This window comes from Hippocampus guttulatus, chromosome 21 (genome assembly GCF_054856545.1).
Source record: "Hippocampus guttulatus isolate MCC_2025c chromosome 21, RoL_Hgut_1.0, whole genome shotgun sequence".
In the NCBI taxonomy this organism is placed as follows: Eukaryota; Metazoa; Chordata; class Actinopteri; order Syngnathiformes; family Syngnathidae; genus Hippocampus; species Hippocampus guttulatus.
The window spans coordinates 4,240,247-4,257,019 of record NC_141281.1 but is presented as its reverse complement, the minus strand read 5'-3'; the positions used below and the strand labels follow the sequence as shown (position 1 = coordinate 4,257,019).

The 16,773-nt window shown below is 47.3% G+C and overlaps 1 protein-coding gene across 1 annotated transcript in view; it reads right to left on the bottom strand.

Moving 5' to 3' along the window:
• Positions 1 to 16,773, bottom strand: part of stau2 (staufen double-stranded RNA binding protein 2) — a 56,177-nt gene that overhangs the window by 14,138 nt on the left and 25,266 nt on the right. Inside the window, exons 12-13 of the mRNA XM_086101543.1 lie at positions 12,916 to 13,280; positions 5,813 to 5,926 (exon numbers count right to left, since the gene is read on the bottom strand). Of these exons, the coding sequence (XP_085957669.1) occupies positions 5,813 to 5,926; positions 12,916 to 13,280 (479 nt within the window). The remainder of the gene's footprint in view (positions 1 to 5,812; positions 5,927 to 12,915; positions 13,281 to 16,773) is intronic.

The window sequence follows — 16,773 nt, the reverse complement described above, 5'->3', positions numbered from 1 at the left end:
CACAAGGAAAATTGTTATTTTCATCAGAAGTTGTCATGATTGACGAGAGATGCGGGTATTATCTATCAGGAGGATAAGCGGCTCGGACAATGGGGGGGGATACCGTCCCATTTTCTATTTTCAGTCAACCGACAGAATGCCGAGCAGTCAGTGAGTCAACAATTATGGCCATGACTAATCCACGGCAGACTGCCAATAGTTAAACGCTCTCAAGAAAATTTGTAAGAAATGTGTACAAAATCCTAAACATAATATCATCTTCATAACACGCCAGCTTGTCGCAAAGCAATGCTCTCCATAAATGATGAAATAGATCAATGGAGAAAGGAAAATATACGATCTAAGTTTGGGTTTCACAGACTCTCCGGCTCAATGGAACTCAAGTGTGTCATGTGTGTTGATTCACTTCCCCACGATGTCAACACTTAATAGACATGCTAATCCTTCCAAAGGGCCACTGGGAGCTATCAACGAGTCTCCTAATGGGCAAGTTCATGTTTATTCTCTTCTCCCACTGGGGAAAAAAAAAGACTCACTTGAATTTCCCATTTTATCATCCGCTGTCTCAATCAATCTCTCGCATCCTCACTCGATCAATTTCTCTCCACTTTTTTTTAGGTTCCCCCTCTCCCTTTTGGCTCCCCTTTCTGGACGGGTAACCCATCTCCTTACTCCTCCATCATTCTTTCACTGCTCCTATCCACTCCCTAATCTTCTGGTCTGAAGGGTGTTTCCTGAAGAGGGCATGTGTGCAGACGCATGTGAGTGATGGATGGTGCAGGGCATGCTTGACTTAGTTCCCTCTTCAGAGGCTCCGACAGTGGAGGTCCTGGGTGAGGTGATGCTTGCGAGGGAGGAGAGGTAACTAGCTTCTTTGAGGGCGTGCACGGGAGGCGTAGCTCTCACTCAGGGCCCGCGTGATGCGAGCTAATTACGATGAAGGATGGGAGCTGCCACCTCCTCCAATCTGGGAGCGCCTTCATTAAATTTAAAGTCGACCATGCATCACGGCAGAACATTTGGAAATAACAAAAAACTGGTTTTGTGCAAAACATTCCATAACTCTGAAGTAAAAGTTGGCGCGGTAAGTCTTATCAGACTTACCGCGCCTGATGGCGCCCGTTGTTTTTGACGAGGTCTACGCAGAAGATACCCAGACGGACTGAATTTGATACCAAATTAACAAAACATTCCGACAATTGTTCTGTCACCGCAGTGTTAAAGCCACAGCAAAGGCACCATCACACACCGCAAGAATGCTATTTTCCTTTGTTATTGAACAACATTGTAAATCGGATTAGTTCGATGGCTAAGCTTCCGAAATAATTATAATTGGAATAAGCGAAAAATACGTAACTTGTGTCACTTAAATTGTATTAAAGTGATGTATGTGAATGGCGGTTGTCATAACATCTTCCGCGGGCAAAATGTTGGAGACGCAGTTGATGATGACAAATTACAATGATTTTTTTTTTGTGTCCTCTACAAGCCTCAACGCTAGGGATGGGCGAGGTACTGACATCAGTAATCGATATCGGGCACAAAAAGCAAAACATTAAATAAAAAAAAACAACAACAAGTGAGTCCTCCTTGGCAGTAATTGCCGCCAAACTGCAGCTACTTGACACATCAGCGAAGCAATGATCTGCGTCAGAAAGGTTCACAATTTTTGGTCTTTGTGTTAAATGTCATTTTATATATCCAAAGTACTAAAGGTATGAGTCTGACAAAAAGTGGTGTCGAACATCCCTCCTCAACACTATTGAAAAAATGTTTGAAAACATTCTACTTGGATCATTGGTCCCTCCCCTCCGAAAACCAAACTTAGGAAAGCATGCTCCCAATTTGCAGGAACGGTCAATGCAGAATGCTCTTTCAACACATGCAGTGATTTAGGATCCATCCAGGTGAAGTGTTTGGGCATATAAAGCGTAGACAGAGAAGCAGAGAGGAGAGGCTGTCCGACAGCTGCCTGCCTGGTTGGGTAACGCATCAGCGGGACCCCCTGAGAGGAGCCCAGCCTGGGGTAACGTCTGCGCTCCAGTCGGGAAGGAGGACATCAAACACGAGCTCACCTGCTGTTCTCGCGTGCTCCACGGGGGGATGTGAGAAGACCGTGGCAGCAGTCATCACGCCAAGACATCGGTCCCATGGATAATCCGGCTGCAACCACACACCTTTACACGACTCAATCCTCACTTCGGCATCATTCGCTTGACCCACCTTAACATGCCAAAAAACTAGAATAGTCACTAAATGCCCGAAAAAGTTGTCTTATTCACGACTAGTTGTGACAATCGATCGCAGCAAGGAATTTTGTCACAGCCGCATCCGTTGAGTTCACTTTACAACACATGCTGCCAACACCCTACAGGCAGAGCTTCTAAGTGGAGAAAAAAAGTGCAGGTACTCCTCCGATTCCACGTGAAAAGAACATTTCGGGGGACATGGGTAAACCAAGTTAATACCCCATTACATGAATGCATAACAGCGCCCCCCCCACCCCCCCCCCCCCCCCCTATGTTCAACGTGTCAAATGAAATCAACTAGAAATGCTCATGTTGCAGAAAATTCGATCAGCCGCAGCTGACAATTTGGGAGACAGGACCCCGGGGATGGCGGTGGCTCAGCTGAGGACATTATTGCACGCAATGAGAAGCCCGTACACACAAATACATCGAGGGAGAGAGGCTGGTGGGAGACAACAGTCACCCCTGTCATTTTCGATTGCAAGCCGCTCATGTTGCATCAGCGACACCTCACATACAGCCCAGTGGGCCTCAGCCCCCCTGGTGTCCCACTGCCGCCACAGACGGACTGCCAGAGACTTACTTCAGCTCTGGAGAACAAACACAGAAATGAGCCTTGTTAAATATTAGAGGTGGGGTAGCGGGGGGGGGGGTTAAAAATGACATCAAGATATGACTGCTCCTTCATGGGCTCTACCAAAGTTGATCTTGACAAAACTGATGAAGAATGTCTGAGGAGGCAGCCGTTCGATGATGGAGTATAAATGATCGGTGGTATGATCAACATCTAGACGACAAGCGACGGTTCGCCCGGGGCGCAAATCTACCCAGCATCGCCTCTGATAAGAATATATAAAAACGTGATAAAAGATTACGTAAATATATAAACAATGGTTTTAATTTACAGAAAAAGAAATGCCCTGCGATCACAATCATAATGTTCAAGCTTATATCAATTATTTATTGTAGCTAAGGAAAAGAAGACAACGCTATCCCTCCGTCTTGCTCCAGGAATGAGCAATCAAACTAAGAATAACCAAACTTGTGTAATAGCAGAAGATCGATTACCCATGCCTACAGAGCACCGCTTCGAAGCCCGAGTAGGTGAGGCTTGGGTGCTGCAGGCTCATAACTTGAAAAACTTTGAAATCAGGACATTCATAAGTCAAGACACCAATGTCAGGCCGAATTAAAAGTGCGTTTGACAATTCTTGGCTTTAGGCGAGCCTCCGCCAGTGTGGAGATTCCTTACAGGCTCACATGTGTTTGGCAGATGGTATTGAGCCGATGGCATACCAGGTCAGGAAGACTTCAGCGATGCAACTCTCTCAAATTTGACTCAACAAATGCTATGCCTTCAAGAATGTCTGCAAAAAGGAATCACGACATTCAAGCGCGGCGCTGTCTTCGGCTTGTCTGTGGTAGATAAATAGCCGCATTGTAAAAATGACTTATCTGCTATGAATCAAAAGGCACGGCCACAGTTTTCGCAATCAGGGACAAATGTCTTGTACAAGACTTGTTTTTCTCCTGGAATAATTCTAAATCTTAACAGAAAGCACTCCGGATGCCATCAATAACGGCTCAATATCCATGTGCGCATCTTTTACGTAGGCCAAAGCGCTCAGGCCATTATATCTACACAGACAGCAAACTGGATAAAATATGGAGCTGGTCGCCGAGTCATCCATAAAAGCTTTTGTGAGGGTCATTCATTCATTCATTCATTCATCTGGTCGGGGTAGAAGCCCTCAAGTTCTTCCACACCAAAATCATTCAAGCAGGCTTCCACTAACTGTTGCCACAAAGCCACAACTTAAGATTGAACGAGACTTTTGGATTTTTAAAAAAACTAAATTAAGAAGCATGCATTTTGTCTGTACATTGGGTAGTGGGGGTGTTATTCATATTCAGTGTGTTTATATATATAAACCAAAAGATGCCAGCATGACTTGTCTAACTGAGATAACGGCACCCAAGGCACACATTACTCGATTTATCTCATAGAGGCCAAGCTCAATCAAATTTACAATCTGTAATCACGCAGGCAAAAGTGCAAAACGTGCGTTTGTGTGTGAGGAAGAAGAGTGCAAGCCAAGGACAACATGTGGCACAGGAAACACGTGGAAACAATTAATTGGCAAGCCAGACAGATCGATGTGCATTCACGCAACACCGGCCAGATTAAAGCTTGCGCTACCACCAAAACATTTTTTTTTTTGGATATTTGATTGTATCCGGACAATGGGGTCGATGTCACCCTCCACATGTTTAAGGGAACAAAAGTTACTTTCAAACAGGTATCTCCACTGGTCCCTGGACACATTGGCATTGGGGTTGAAAATCAAGTTTCTCAATCAGCCATTAAATGATGACTTACGCTCACGCCAAAGTAGCACATGCATGCGAGGCTTTGATGACACGGTGACATTCGTGGAAGCATGTTTTCTCAATCCATTGTTAAAACGTTTGCGGTCTGTCAGGATCTGTTCGTTACCGCCAGCTCTTATTACATGCACATGTTCTACAGGCAGGCTGATAAACAGTCATCGGCTGCGCGCATTTCCAAAATAACTCTCTCCCTGGGAAAACACATGTAAATGCGGTGATCAGCGCGCACTTGTGGTTTAAGATTCAAAGGCTTAGCTCAACGGCTCGGTGTCTCCGGCAGCCGACGGCCGAAGCGGTCGACGCGGCCATCTTGATGAAGTGACCGACTCTTTGACGCCTCTCGGCCTACTTTGTTCAAGTGTCAATGTTTGGGTCCGCTGATGCCGACCTCTCATTGTTGGGGCCACAGTCTTCACTGTACAGGGAAAGAGGCAAAGAAAAGGCCTTCGCCAACAGTCGGTCATGCCCCAGTGCTCCTGGCAACAACAGGTTCAGAGGACGCAGACCTGCATGGCCTATATTGGCTCGGCTCTCCCTTCGTGGCGGCGGCACTAGCCCCCCATGTCAGCTGGCCCATTCAGAACACGCCTTTATGAAAGCTTTGAAGACTGCCAAACAAAGGGGCGTCCCTATGTTTAGATGATAGAATGTAAGCAAGTAGTTTTCTGCTTGGGCAGCACAAGACAAAGGGTGTCATTTTTCGAGACAAGGAGTAGGCGAGAGAGTGTTGCAGTGAGACAACCCAAAAAGGAGGGAAAAAGTTGAGGGCGCACGACAAGTGACGACATGATGCTATTGACAGCCCCCCCCCCCCCCGACAAAATTAAAGTCTCAGCGACTAAATCTCAACGCAAACTAGATTTGCAAATTACAACTACATATATATAATATCCAAATGGTCTGTGTGTGCAGGTGCTCATAAAGTTGTGGCTAATCAGTGTAAATATAATTAAGTTTCCTGTGCATATCAGAGTTTTGTAAGCAATGGTAAATGCCAATTTGATTTTGTCTCTTAATTGTGCAGCCGCAAATTGGACTGCTGGGCGACGAAAACAAATTACTTTGCAAATGGCGAAGCTACAATGTTGCCCTCAAAGTAAGTTGTGTTTTGCCGTTGTTAGATGAACTTTTTATGAGTAAGGGTTACTTCCTTAGGTATGAGTTAAATATACCTGGTCATGGCTAGCTTGGAGGGTGCTCCCGGTGCCGTGGAAAGTCATTTGCACAGGAGAGAGGGTCAGATAGGTCACAAAGTCCTTGCCGCCCTGCGCATCACTGTACTGCACCTGGAACAGTTCAAAGACAAAAAGGATGAAGCGGTCGCCGTGTTTGGTGGGAAAACATGATTGCAATGCACTCTTGCATGCCGAACGCACCCACAGCCATACAGAGGTGGCGACGCATGTAAGAGTGTGTATGCGGGTGGTTGTTTCAGATTTTTAGGATTGAGCGCAGTGAACAGATGAACCGGCTCCACATCTACATTCATGACACTTGCACATTAATATGGAACACATCTGTGGCGAAAAAAAAAAAGATTTATATGCGGTGTGAGCATATTTATTTCTACTTTCATTGGCTTGGGAATTAAAATATATTACCGCCTTCAGTCAAGAATTGTCCGTCATTTACACCCCACACTCTGGATAAACATCTTGCTTGGAAAATGCGAGAAAAAAATTTGTATTCTATAATAAAATAAAAAATGGACTGAGGTGTCATTTTTGAAGACAAGGAGTAGGCGAGAAAGCGAGCACTGCAGGGAGAAAATCAAAAGAGGAGGAAAAAAGTTGAGGACACATCACATGTGAAGACACTCTCCACAGTTCCACTAATGAAAACCAAAAAACCTTTCAGTTTATTTCACTGAATTGATTAACCTTATCATCATCATCTGTTTTTTTTTTTTGCCCACCCATCACAAATCATTAAGCAGTCAAGGTTTCCGTTTCCTCAGATTTTTGTCAACACTATTTGGCTCGTTAGAGTGGATTTAATCTGGGAACATTGCTGTTGTGGGTCCGTAGTGCCAACACAATGTGATCTTTTGACTGCATAAATAAACATCACATGTGTCCAGCGACCAGCCAAATTCTGGGTTAGAAAACGGCAAGATTTGGCAGGTCACCAATCATCACCTGGAGGTCTTTCTTCCACGGTGGCTTGCTGACGGGCATAATTTGAAGTGCCCGATGACTTCAAGGCCCGCATCGCATATGTCAGGATGAGGGACCACGGCATCGCCCTTTTTTCCAATGATTCGGTCGAAACGGAACTAACGAGCGTCGACAACAACCTAGTCCATTCTGCGTTGGAGTGCATGTTCGGAGGCATCTGTGAGCGCATGCATTTTAAACAGGCCTAACTAATCATCCCAGGTCCCACTCGCTAATCCACTTCCTTTCCAGACAAAAGGAGGAGGAGAGTTACGCAAGGCCCGCGATTGATCGGCAGCACTAATGTGGAACGACCTCTGACATTTGGCCTCAAAAGCTGGCTCCACCTCAAAGGCGCCTCTTCCTCTGAAGAGCATGCGGGAAATGAAATGCAATGACAGTGCCCGTGTGGCATGCAAAAACTCGACACTGTATTCATGGCACCGATGGGGAGACCCGAGTCCATTCATCGGGTGCGCGTAAGATTAATGGCTACAAAAGCAGCTGCGGCAAACTGGGCAATCTCGAGATAAAAAAGACATTTCTGTGGACTATCCAAGAATAAACGAGCCCTTTCGCTGGAGGAATGCCGTCATTGTTGGTGAGAAGCAATTAGAGGTCCTCGCCGAGCCACTTCAGAGGAGACCTCGGGGGTCAAGAGTGTTTTAAGCGCACTGTTAATATACCTTTCACTATGCCTAATGGTAGCAGTTTGAGGGTAAACACAGCTGGTACTTGAGGGGGGGGGGGGGGTGTCTCAATTAAATGAGACAAAGTGCAGTCACGTAAGATTTCCAGAACCGATGAGGGTAGGCAACTGGAATAAGTGCGTACATTGTAAAGCAATGCCGAATGGTTGTTTTAATGTGATGCACTGACCACCAGTCCAGGTTGTAAACCTTCTCTCACCCAAATGGGATATGCGCCAGTTCACCCGCGACCCTCGTATGGGTAAGTTCAATCAAAAACGGAAGATGAATGACCAACAGCGGCCGCTGAATATAAGAACGCGTCAGTGTGCTTGTTTTTCTCGGTCTGCATTCAGTGGCAGATTTTCTTCACAGCAAAGATATTCCGCTGGCTGGCACCGCTAACGGGCGGTTGGGTGGTTGTTGACTGCGCCAAATCAAACCGCGGCGTGCCAATTTGTGATTCCATTAAGAGTTTCAACACGCAGAGCGGTGCCGAATGATGGCGGAGGTGGCGGCGCTCCAAGATGGACGCGGACCAGCCTCCCAATGAGGTGCACTGACGTCTGGCTGATGGCAGCCAGCCTGCGACGACCAACCGCGTAGGTCTGCGCGAGCTGGAGGAAGACCAAATGCGCGGGTCACCTCACCTCCACTTTGCGGTGAATAGCATGACCGAGGGCGCATTTCCCCTCGTGGTTCAAGTGACACAAATATAGCCCAGGCCAATTAAAAGTTACGTTTAACCGTATCTTTTATTGTTGTGGTCGCTGCCCATTGTGAACTCTTTTGTAGTTATTTATGTTCATTCTGGGCATCTGTTTTTGGACATGTTGGATACAGCAATTAGACAAGGGGGGGAAAATAGTGTCGTGTTCTTTGGAATCAAACAAACTAAAAAAAACTAACTAACAAGGACCAACGCGGAAAGTGAGCCTTTGTGATTTAAAGCTTGTGCTCGGTCGTGCTAACGAGAAAGCAATTGTATTACTCTGTGCACGCTGTTTTTAGGAGTCCATCAGCACGCCTCTGAATCTCCCTGATTTACAATTTCGATGTTTTATCTACTTGAGTTTCCACCGGTTGCCTAGTAACGTCACGATAGCTTTGGTTGAAGTGTTTTTTTTTTTTTTTTGGAACACGTAGTCATGCACGACACCGCACTAATCCGTTCTTGTCGGAACACGAGGTTTTGTGAGCAGGAAAAGAAAACAAAAGATTAAAGCCATTAATCATAACTTTGCCTTCTTTTATGGCCGGCCGGCCTTGTTCTAAGTCCAGATAGATTGGGCAGAGATGACCGTTATTTTTCATTCAATCATTCAATTATCATGAAAGCGCTTGGGGGAAACGTTCAAAAAAATTAATTCTAGCGAAAGAATGCAAGCCAGAAGAGAGCCCGTGGTCAGTGAGTGCAGATCATGAAAAACACAAGAGAGAGGGGGGAAAAAAAATCAACAGGATTCAAAGCAAAGTAACCAGTTGAAAATGAATTTGGAGACTTGCCACGCGCTCAGCGTTGAACAAAGGCGAGACAAAAATGACGCTGCGTTATGAAGCGTCCGCAAAGTGCTGTCCTGGTGTTTGGGAGGTTTTGATTTAAATGTTTGCAAATGGGCTTGATTGTGGTGTAAAAACATCATCATTCAGGTTTTCCACACACACACACACACACACACGCACACACCAATGCACACGCAAAAGGCCACCATGTAGGCAGCACGACTGCACACTCAGCCAACAGTGCATTAACTGTCTGATTTATATCACAGACAAAAGTTGTTTTCGGAGATTGCTATTCGCAGAAATATGCTGCATTGCGCAGCTGGAAGCCATCACCTACTAATGGGCTCGGGATAAGCCTTCTTCCCAAAATGTATTTTCTAAAACAATTTCCAAAGTAAACAGAGAGACCGGGAGTGAGGTGATGACAAGAAGGGTGCTGTTCTCGAGTCTTTGGACAAGATCGGTCGTTTGATGTGGATACAGCGAAGTGAGAGGCAGCCTTGGAGATCGGGAAGAAGAGGACTAAAAAGGGGGGCGGGGAATGATTTGAGTGCCAAGCGGGCAGAAGAAGCGGTCGGCACCATTTGAAGTGGTTTCTCAACACGGCCAAAGAAGGAAGGAAAGGGGCCGAAGAACAAATAAGGCAAGAGTGTGAGAAATCCTCAAAGGGCGCTGAAACTATCGACCGAGGCACCCGCCCGAGGATGTGTTTTTATTCAGACGTGCTTTTCCGTCAACGTGCAGCACTGCAAAAAGCGCCGTCCTCCCGCACCGCCCAGTCAATCGAACAAGCTGGCCTCTGATGCCTCTGACACCAGAACCGATCGCTATCTGGACCGCGTCATTGCTGATGGAGACATGATGTGATTCGTTCGGACGCTAACCGGGAGTGTCACTTGTACAATATGCTGAAGATAGATAAACGGGAGGATCTCATCAGCTGTAGATTACGTATCGAAAAAGTTCATTTCCGTTTCCACGCGGAGCCAACTGTGTGTCCGACCTGACTTTGAGATTCCTTGGCTTTAAGTACTCTTGTACAACTGCTGTGCCAATCCACGCAAATACACTAAAACAGGAGAAAATAGTCAAGTCCCTTCATGTTGCTGTAGGGAGCACTTCATTGTTTGCTCCACACTTAAGCTTGATCACCGTGTTTCGGCTTGACCAAACTACTTCAAGGTCAAGGTGAAAAGCACCTCAAACTCAAGTGAGGATGTGTGCACCTTTAGTACAGGCGAACCTCGTTTCATCGGACCCCGCTTACAACGTTTCCACTCCCGTAACATTCGCAATTCAAAGTGCCGATTTCACGTCATTCGCTCTCCGTTTGCCGATTTTGCTAACAACGAACACCTTTACAACTTCTTTATAATGACCGGATCCCCCCCCCCCCCCACATAATAGTGAAAAGGCCTTCGTTACAGCGAAACGTGGGAAGTTAACTGCCGCCGCGACCTTGCTTATGAAAGACATGGCAGTGCGGGACTCCCCTCCGTTGCTTAGCAAAGCTGCCGATCGACTGGCCCATTGTTGCACTTCCATGAACCTATTTGCCGTGACTAAACTGAACGCCAAGAGAGCTGGAATTTATAGTTGACGATGAAAGATGGAAAAACCCTTTGCATTGTTTACATGACATTGGGGAAAACAAAAAGTGTGGTTACAAACCACTGTACGAGAACACCCCCCCCCCAAAAAAAACCCCCGAAGAAAAATGGATCCTTTAGCATCAAAACCCGAGCGTTATTTTAACAGCTGCAACAGAAGTGACAATACAAACCTTCTTATTCCTATTTTAACTATAAATGTCAACGGTAAGTTCAGATGGCATTGGCAATTAGACCATTATGACTTCATTGCAATTCACTGGTCGAAATAATGATACATGACTTTTCCATTATTAATATACGGCCTATTTCAAAATGAGGTACGGATTCATAAAGCGAAGCGGTTGCAGTTGATGATGGCCCCTATGAAGTCATATTATGGCAGCGTCGGTGAGCAGCCGGTGGCGGCAATGGCGCGGTCCAAGACTTCAGCATAGTCAAACGACGCAGCTAGCGGCAAGATGGGACAATTAAACTGTCACGGTGACAGAGGTAAGCAAAAAAATAAAAAATAAAAGAAGGAAGCAATGAGATATCGACAGAATGTGACTCTTAGTACTTCTTCCTTGGTCCCGATGGTGTCTATTACAACTTGCTTCTTTGTTTCTGTCTTACTGCCAGCACACATACCTAACACCACGACAACCAAATTAATAGGAAATACACACACACACACACACGCACGCACGCGCGCGCGCACACGCACGCACACACGCACACACGCACACACACACACACACACACACACACACACACACACACACACACACACACACACACACACACACACACACACACACACACACACACACACACCAGATCAAGTGCCAGCATCCTTGCTCGAAACTGGCGCGAGTACAACAACACGCTGTTGCTCATCCACTTCTGAGCTTCTATCGGAGGCTGAAATCAAAAGTCGGTCCTAGCAGGTACACAGCCTTGCTTTTGTCTTTGGAGCTGGATGAGCGAAACACACACCGGCTCGTTCACTGCTCTCGCTTTCAAGTTGGTTTCATTTCATTCTTGAGTGGTCTCCGTAATCCGCTCACTTGTATAAGCTAATTACATTACAATCAGAGCAGGATGTTATCCTCACGCGACGCAAAAACACGTCGGCGTTTGTTGCTCGATGCCATGTGCTTGGGTGACGTCTGCATCTCGCAAAAAGCCAGAGAAGTGCATGTTTGGGGGGCTACATTGGTGTGCTTCGACCACAGGAACACACAAATACCGTACAAATGCCTCAAACCAAGGAGTAATTCAGATTTGGGTTCATTACAATCCATGACATGAAACATCCTTTGAATGAAACCTAGGCAGCGCTGCCTGCATGTTTCAATTAGAGCCTCTCTCCGAAATATGCTCATATTCTGATGTGTTTATTACCTCACATTAATGCAATGCGGGATTCGCAGAGAAATATTCGAGTCCTATGTCAAGAATGCACATTCCGGCTTGTACATTCAGAGAACAAGACAGGCTCAAACGTAACGCACACGCCTACACACACACACACACACACACACACACACGAGCGTACACCCGGGCTTGTCCTGACTCTTCAATTTCACTAAACAGAACCTGCTGTGCGCATGTGTGTGTTTTTGCGCCTACGTGCTCGTGTGTTTGGGCTTTGCCAGGCTGTACAGCTCTCTCAGGTTACACACACACACACACACGCACACGCACACGCACACGCACGCGCACGCGCACGCACACGCACATGCACACACACACACACACACACACACACACACACACACGCGCACAAAGAGGAAGGCTCAGAGCAATAACAATAGCACATAACAAAAGAACCCCCAGCAGGTTAAGAGAAAATGTTTTTACTCTTTTTTTATTTTATTTTTGGGGCAAACTGATAAAAAGCATCTGCAGCTGAAAAACTAAATGTGACCGATGGTATGTGAAAAACGTGTTTGGAGCGTGGGCGTGTATGTTTCCTGCTCAGTAATGAAGCACCTTTGAGCTTGACTTCTCGAAATCTATCGCTTGCCAATAAAGTCCGCGGTGAGAAGCAGAAATCAGATAAGGTGATGCTGAGCGAGTTGACACGGCAGTCCCGCACAAACTTGCGTGCCCTCCAGTACTGCGTGTCCTTTTTAGCACAAGTGAGACCAGGTGCGCATGTTTCGAAAAAAAGGGAACGCGCCTCGGATTTAAAAAGCAGGCTTTGAATGCTGCGTGTGTATGCGTACAAGTTTTCTTTGTTATAAGTACACGGGTTGGTCAAGACCGCAACGCCGGGCAGGATCGGGCGTGATATTTTTGGCTCCGTCTCGGTTGTTTCGAAGCTTACCTGGAAGCCTTGGATGCGAGCCAGGTACTCCAGCTGCTGAGCAGGTTGCACCGAGACGCCGCAGGCCAACGGGGGACTCTTCGCCTTTGCTGGCAGCGCCGAGTCCGCCACGGGGGACGACTGGCCGTTTAGCAGCAGCTCCCGGGCCATGGTGGCTGTCGGGCCCGGAGCGGGAGACGGAGCGCCGAAGTATGGAGCGTGGCCTGTGGGGAGCGGGGTGGCGCAGGGACCCGTGTCTTTGGAGGCCATGTAGTTAAGGGGGCCGCCACTGCTGCCGTTGGGGCCCGGGGAAGCCCCTCCCTGCTTTCTGCTGGCTTCCATCTCCTGGTAGACATCAGGACTGAGGTGGAGGAGACCTTTCTGGGCTGAGAGGGTTGAGAGGGATGTTAACTTGTTTATTGTCATGATGTTTCATGATGAAGCTTGAGAATCGGAATGCTATTTGTGAACTAAAATGCTCTTACGGTCGGTGTCTGTCAGCATCAACGAAATTGGAGAGGAAAGTGAAGGAACACCCCCCCCCCCCCCCCGTCCGTCCGTCTTTGATCAGGAAGTGACATTTCATACATTTACCACTAAAATGACAGCCACACAACTTCATTCGCACAAATATATGCGTGTCATTGTTTGTCTGTCATTTGGCTTCCAAAGTGTCATTCCATCACTTTGTGCGGTTTGGCAGTTCTGAGCTCCGCCAATGCATCATCCGCTGCTGGGATAGAAGCGCAGCTTTCTTTCTCGCGCGGAAAGGCAAACACTGACGGAGAAACGGACATCAACACAATAGCTCCGATTGCATCGGCGCTGAGAAAAAGCACAGTCGGCGGCCTGGAAGCGCGTATCACTTTATGAACCTAACGGGAGAAGAAACGGGATTGCGATTTGTTTCATGAAACTTCACTGGGATCGGAACCTTCCAGGAGCACTTTGAGCATTTTGTCTGGCTGATTTGGGCCTTGAAATGAAACGATGCTATACATTCGATGAGTATATCCGGACCAATGATTTGAAAACATATAATCCGTTTGTTAGGGAATCCGTGCACTGCGATTATTGAACCGAGTCGACCAAAGGGGATGCGCAAGCCACGTCTGTAGAAACGCTAATATGCAAATTATGAAGCGGGTTTTGCGTTTTGGTTTTTTCCGCAAGTAGTTTTCGGTGGCCCAAAGAAATGGCCCGCGCGATTTGCATTTAACAGGCCAAGGCATCTGTTTTGTCTGACCTGCTTCTCTTTCACAGGACGCGGTTCCATCCAGATGAGCAAGACGGGACTTTTGAGACTCTTTTGATTCAGCTCGCTTAGGTAAATCTCCTGTGTTTATCTTGGCGGTCCGTGGCGCTTCTGACATCATTAACCTGAAATGGCTGCGACAGGTGGACTGAGCCAAAGGGCCGGGCTAAAAGCAAGACGGAAAGAACACGAGGCGTCAAAGACCGACGGCGGGAAGGAGGCGGCTCAAGATGATAAAAGTGAAGGAGCTCGTTTTGGGATGGGAGAGGAGCTGCGTGTGGAGGAGTGGATGTGAAAACCACGCGGAGCCTCCTAAATGCGGCCAAGGTCACCAGAGACAGGAAGTCCAGCTGTGTTCGTGTGCGTGTGTGTCTTTGCGCTTGTTTGTGTCTGTGCGGACCGACAGCTGGGAAGAAAGTGTTGGAGCGAGCGCATGACTGACAGCATACTTCCTGTTTGAGTTACTATGGCCGTCACGCATACACAGACGAGAGAGGGGGAGTTGCGCACTTGCACGTCGGTTGGGGGCTTTTCTGGGAATCCGGACCCTCTTGCCCAATGCTAACAACCGAAGTGGGCACTGAAGGCTGCGATGAAACCCAGGCGCTATTACTCAGACTAGAACAATCTCCGCCACGCCAGTAGTGACACAACTTCTCCCGCTTTACCCTTCTTTGAATTCAGATCTCCACAAACTTGCCAGCGAACTGTGCATGCGGCGTCGTAAAAAAAAAAAAAAAAGAAAAAAAAAAGAAAGATGCTGGCCAACATGACATCAGCAGTGGACAGAGAGCATTATGCGGGGGCTCGGAGGGGGCAGAGAACGTAAGCCGCGTGAGTTCTGGTCTGCCGGTGCGTGTGTGGGTGTGAGGACATGTGCAACGGAGAGCGAGGATTTCAAGCTGCCGGTGAAAGACGAAGCACTTAAGAAATTGTGCGCGTGAGGAAAAAGCGGAAGATGGGCAGAAGAGGCCGTAAAACTGAGAGGTAAGAAGAGAACGAAAGGAGAGCGGTGCAAGTTTGCAGGCAGTTTCGGAGGGGTCCCGCCCATGTTCGGCGACCGGCGGGCCAGGGGAGCGCTGGAGGGAAGCCAGAGCCAAGCGTGAGATTGATCGAAAACAGATAGGGCCGTAGCCCGCCGCTATAAATCACCACGGCTGAGCGGGACCTTCGCATAGTTCACACATGCACACAATGCGCGGACACACAGGCGCGCACACACATATGCACAGCAGGAAATGAAATGTGGCAACTCCAGTGAAAAGCTTGGCTGCAGGACCCATGGGAATAGACCAGAGAAAAATCACTCCTCTTACTAGTCTTTCTTTTCACGCTCCCTTCCAGTCTCTAAGCCACTGCGAGTAGCGGCGCAGCATCCCACAGCTCACGCAGGCCAAAGGACAGAGGCGCACAGGCACACCAACACAATGAGGTGCGTGTTGGGTTTGCTCAAACAAAAGCCATGGCTTACTTTGGATTCACCGTCTTTCCTTGACAACTACAATCGGCCATGCTGCAGAATGCAGTTGTTGCGCGTCATCGGAGCCCCGCCGCTTATTTCCCTTCAACCATCTGGTCCGATCTGGAGGTTTGCGGAATAAAATGACAAGCGATACGTGTGCTACATTGCAGAAAGCAGCGTGTGCATCGTGCGCCGTGTGTGTGGTTTGGGAGACCAGAACAAGCTAATTGGCAGAGACTTAAGCCTGATATTGAGGAAGGGGCAAACTATGAATTGGAGCGGATGCAGCCATCAACCCCAAACGAGGGTAATTTTGGAACAGGCTCTCTTCTGGAGTTATGGGACAGGCGGTGTCTTGTGCAAAAGGCTCCAACACAAACCACCAGATATATTTTGTGCAACAACCAAGCATCTCTCCATTAATGTGATTTTTTTATAATTTATCTCTTGACAAATTCAGCCAACTCACAAACGGGAATGTCGGTAATGTGGCTCTGTCGTCATTCGGGTATTGTGTACACAAAGCGAATAACATTCAGTGGTGAGTTGGTTTTTTGCACACAGCTCATCATCAAGCTCGAGCATCCCATTCATTCCTGTTTTCAAACTGCGGTTGCGCATTTGTGTCTGGGCTTGGGCAGCACTGCCAAAGTCCTCAATTCGGATATGGGTGATGACAGACAGCGCATTCCAATTTAAAAATACTGATCTGTTTGTTGTCTATGCCACATCACACGGGCTAGTTTTATTCCTCCAGCTGCTGGTGTTTAAGTTAAGTGATGTTGTTTGCAATGTTTTCATTGTGCATGGAGAAAAGTGTAACCCGTAGCAGCCCCCCCCCCCCCACCCCACCAAAAAATGTTTGACTTAATGACAAGCCATGCGATTACATTTTTATTTTCATTCCAAACAATGGCCAACGTAACGGATATCCAGCTGACAGAGAGCCGCTGCTTTCTACAGAACTGCACCGTCATGCTTTTAATGTACTGCGAGTCGTACCTCCCACTGTCAAACGAAAAGGCATGCCGAGTCACCACATTCCCATGGAAACAATACAGAGAAATCTTTCTTTCATTATTTTTAAAAAAATAATAAAATAAAGAAAGATTGACACGTGGAAGTCGAAGCAAGCAAGAAGATGAGCCGAGAATGAAGAGTC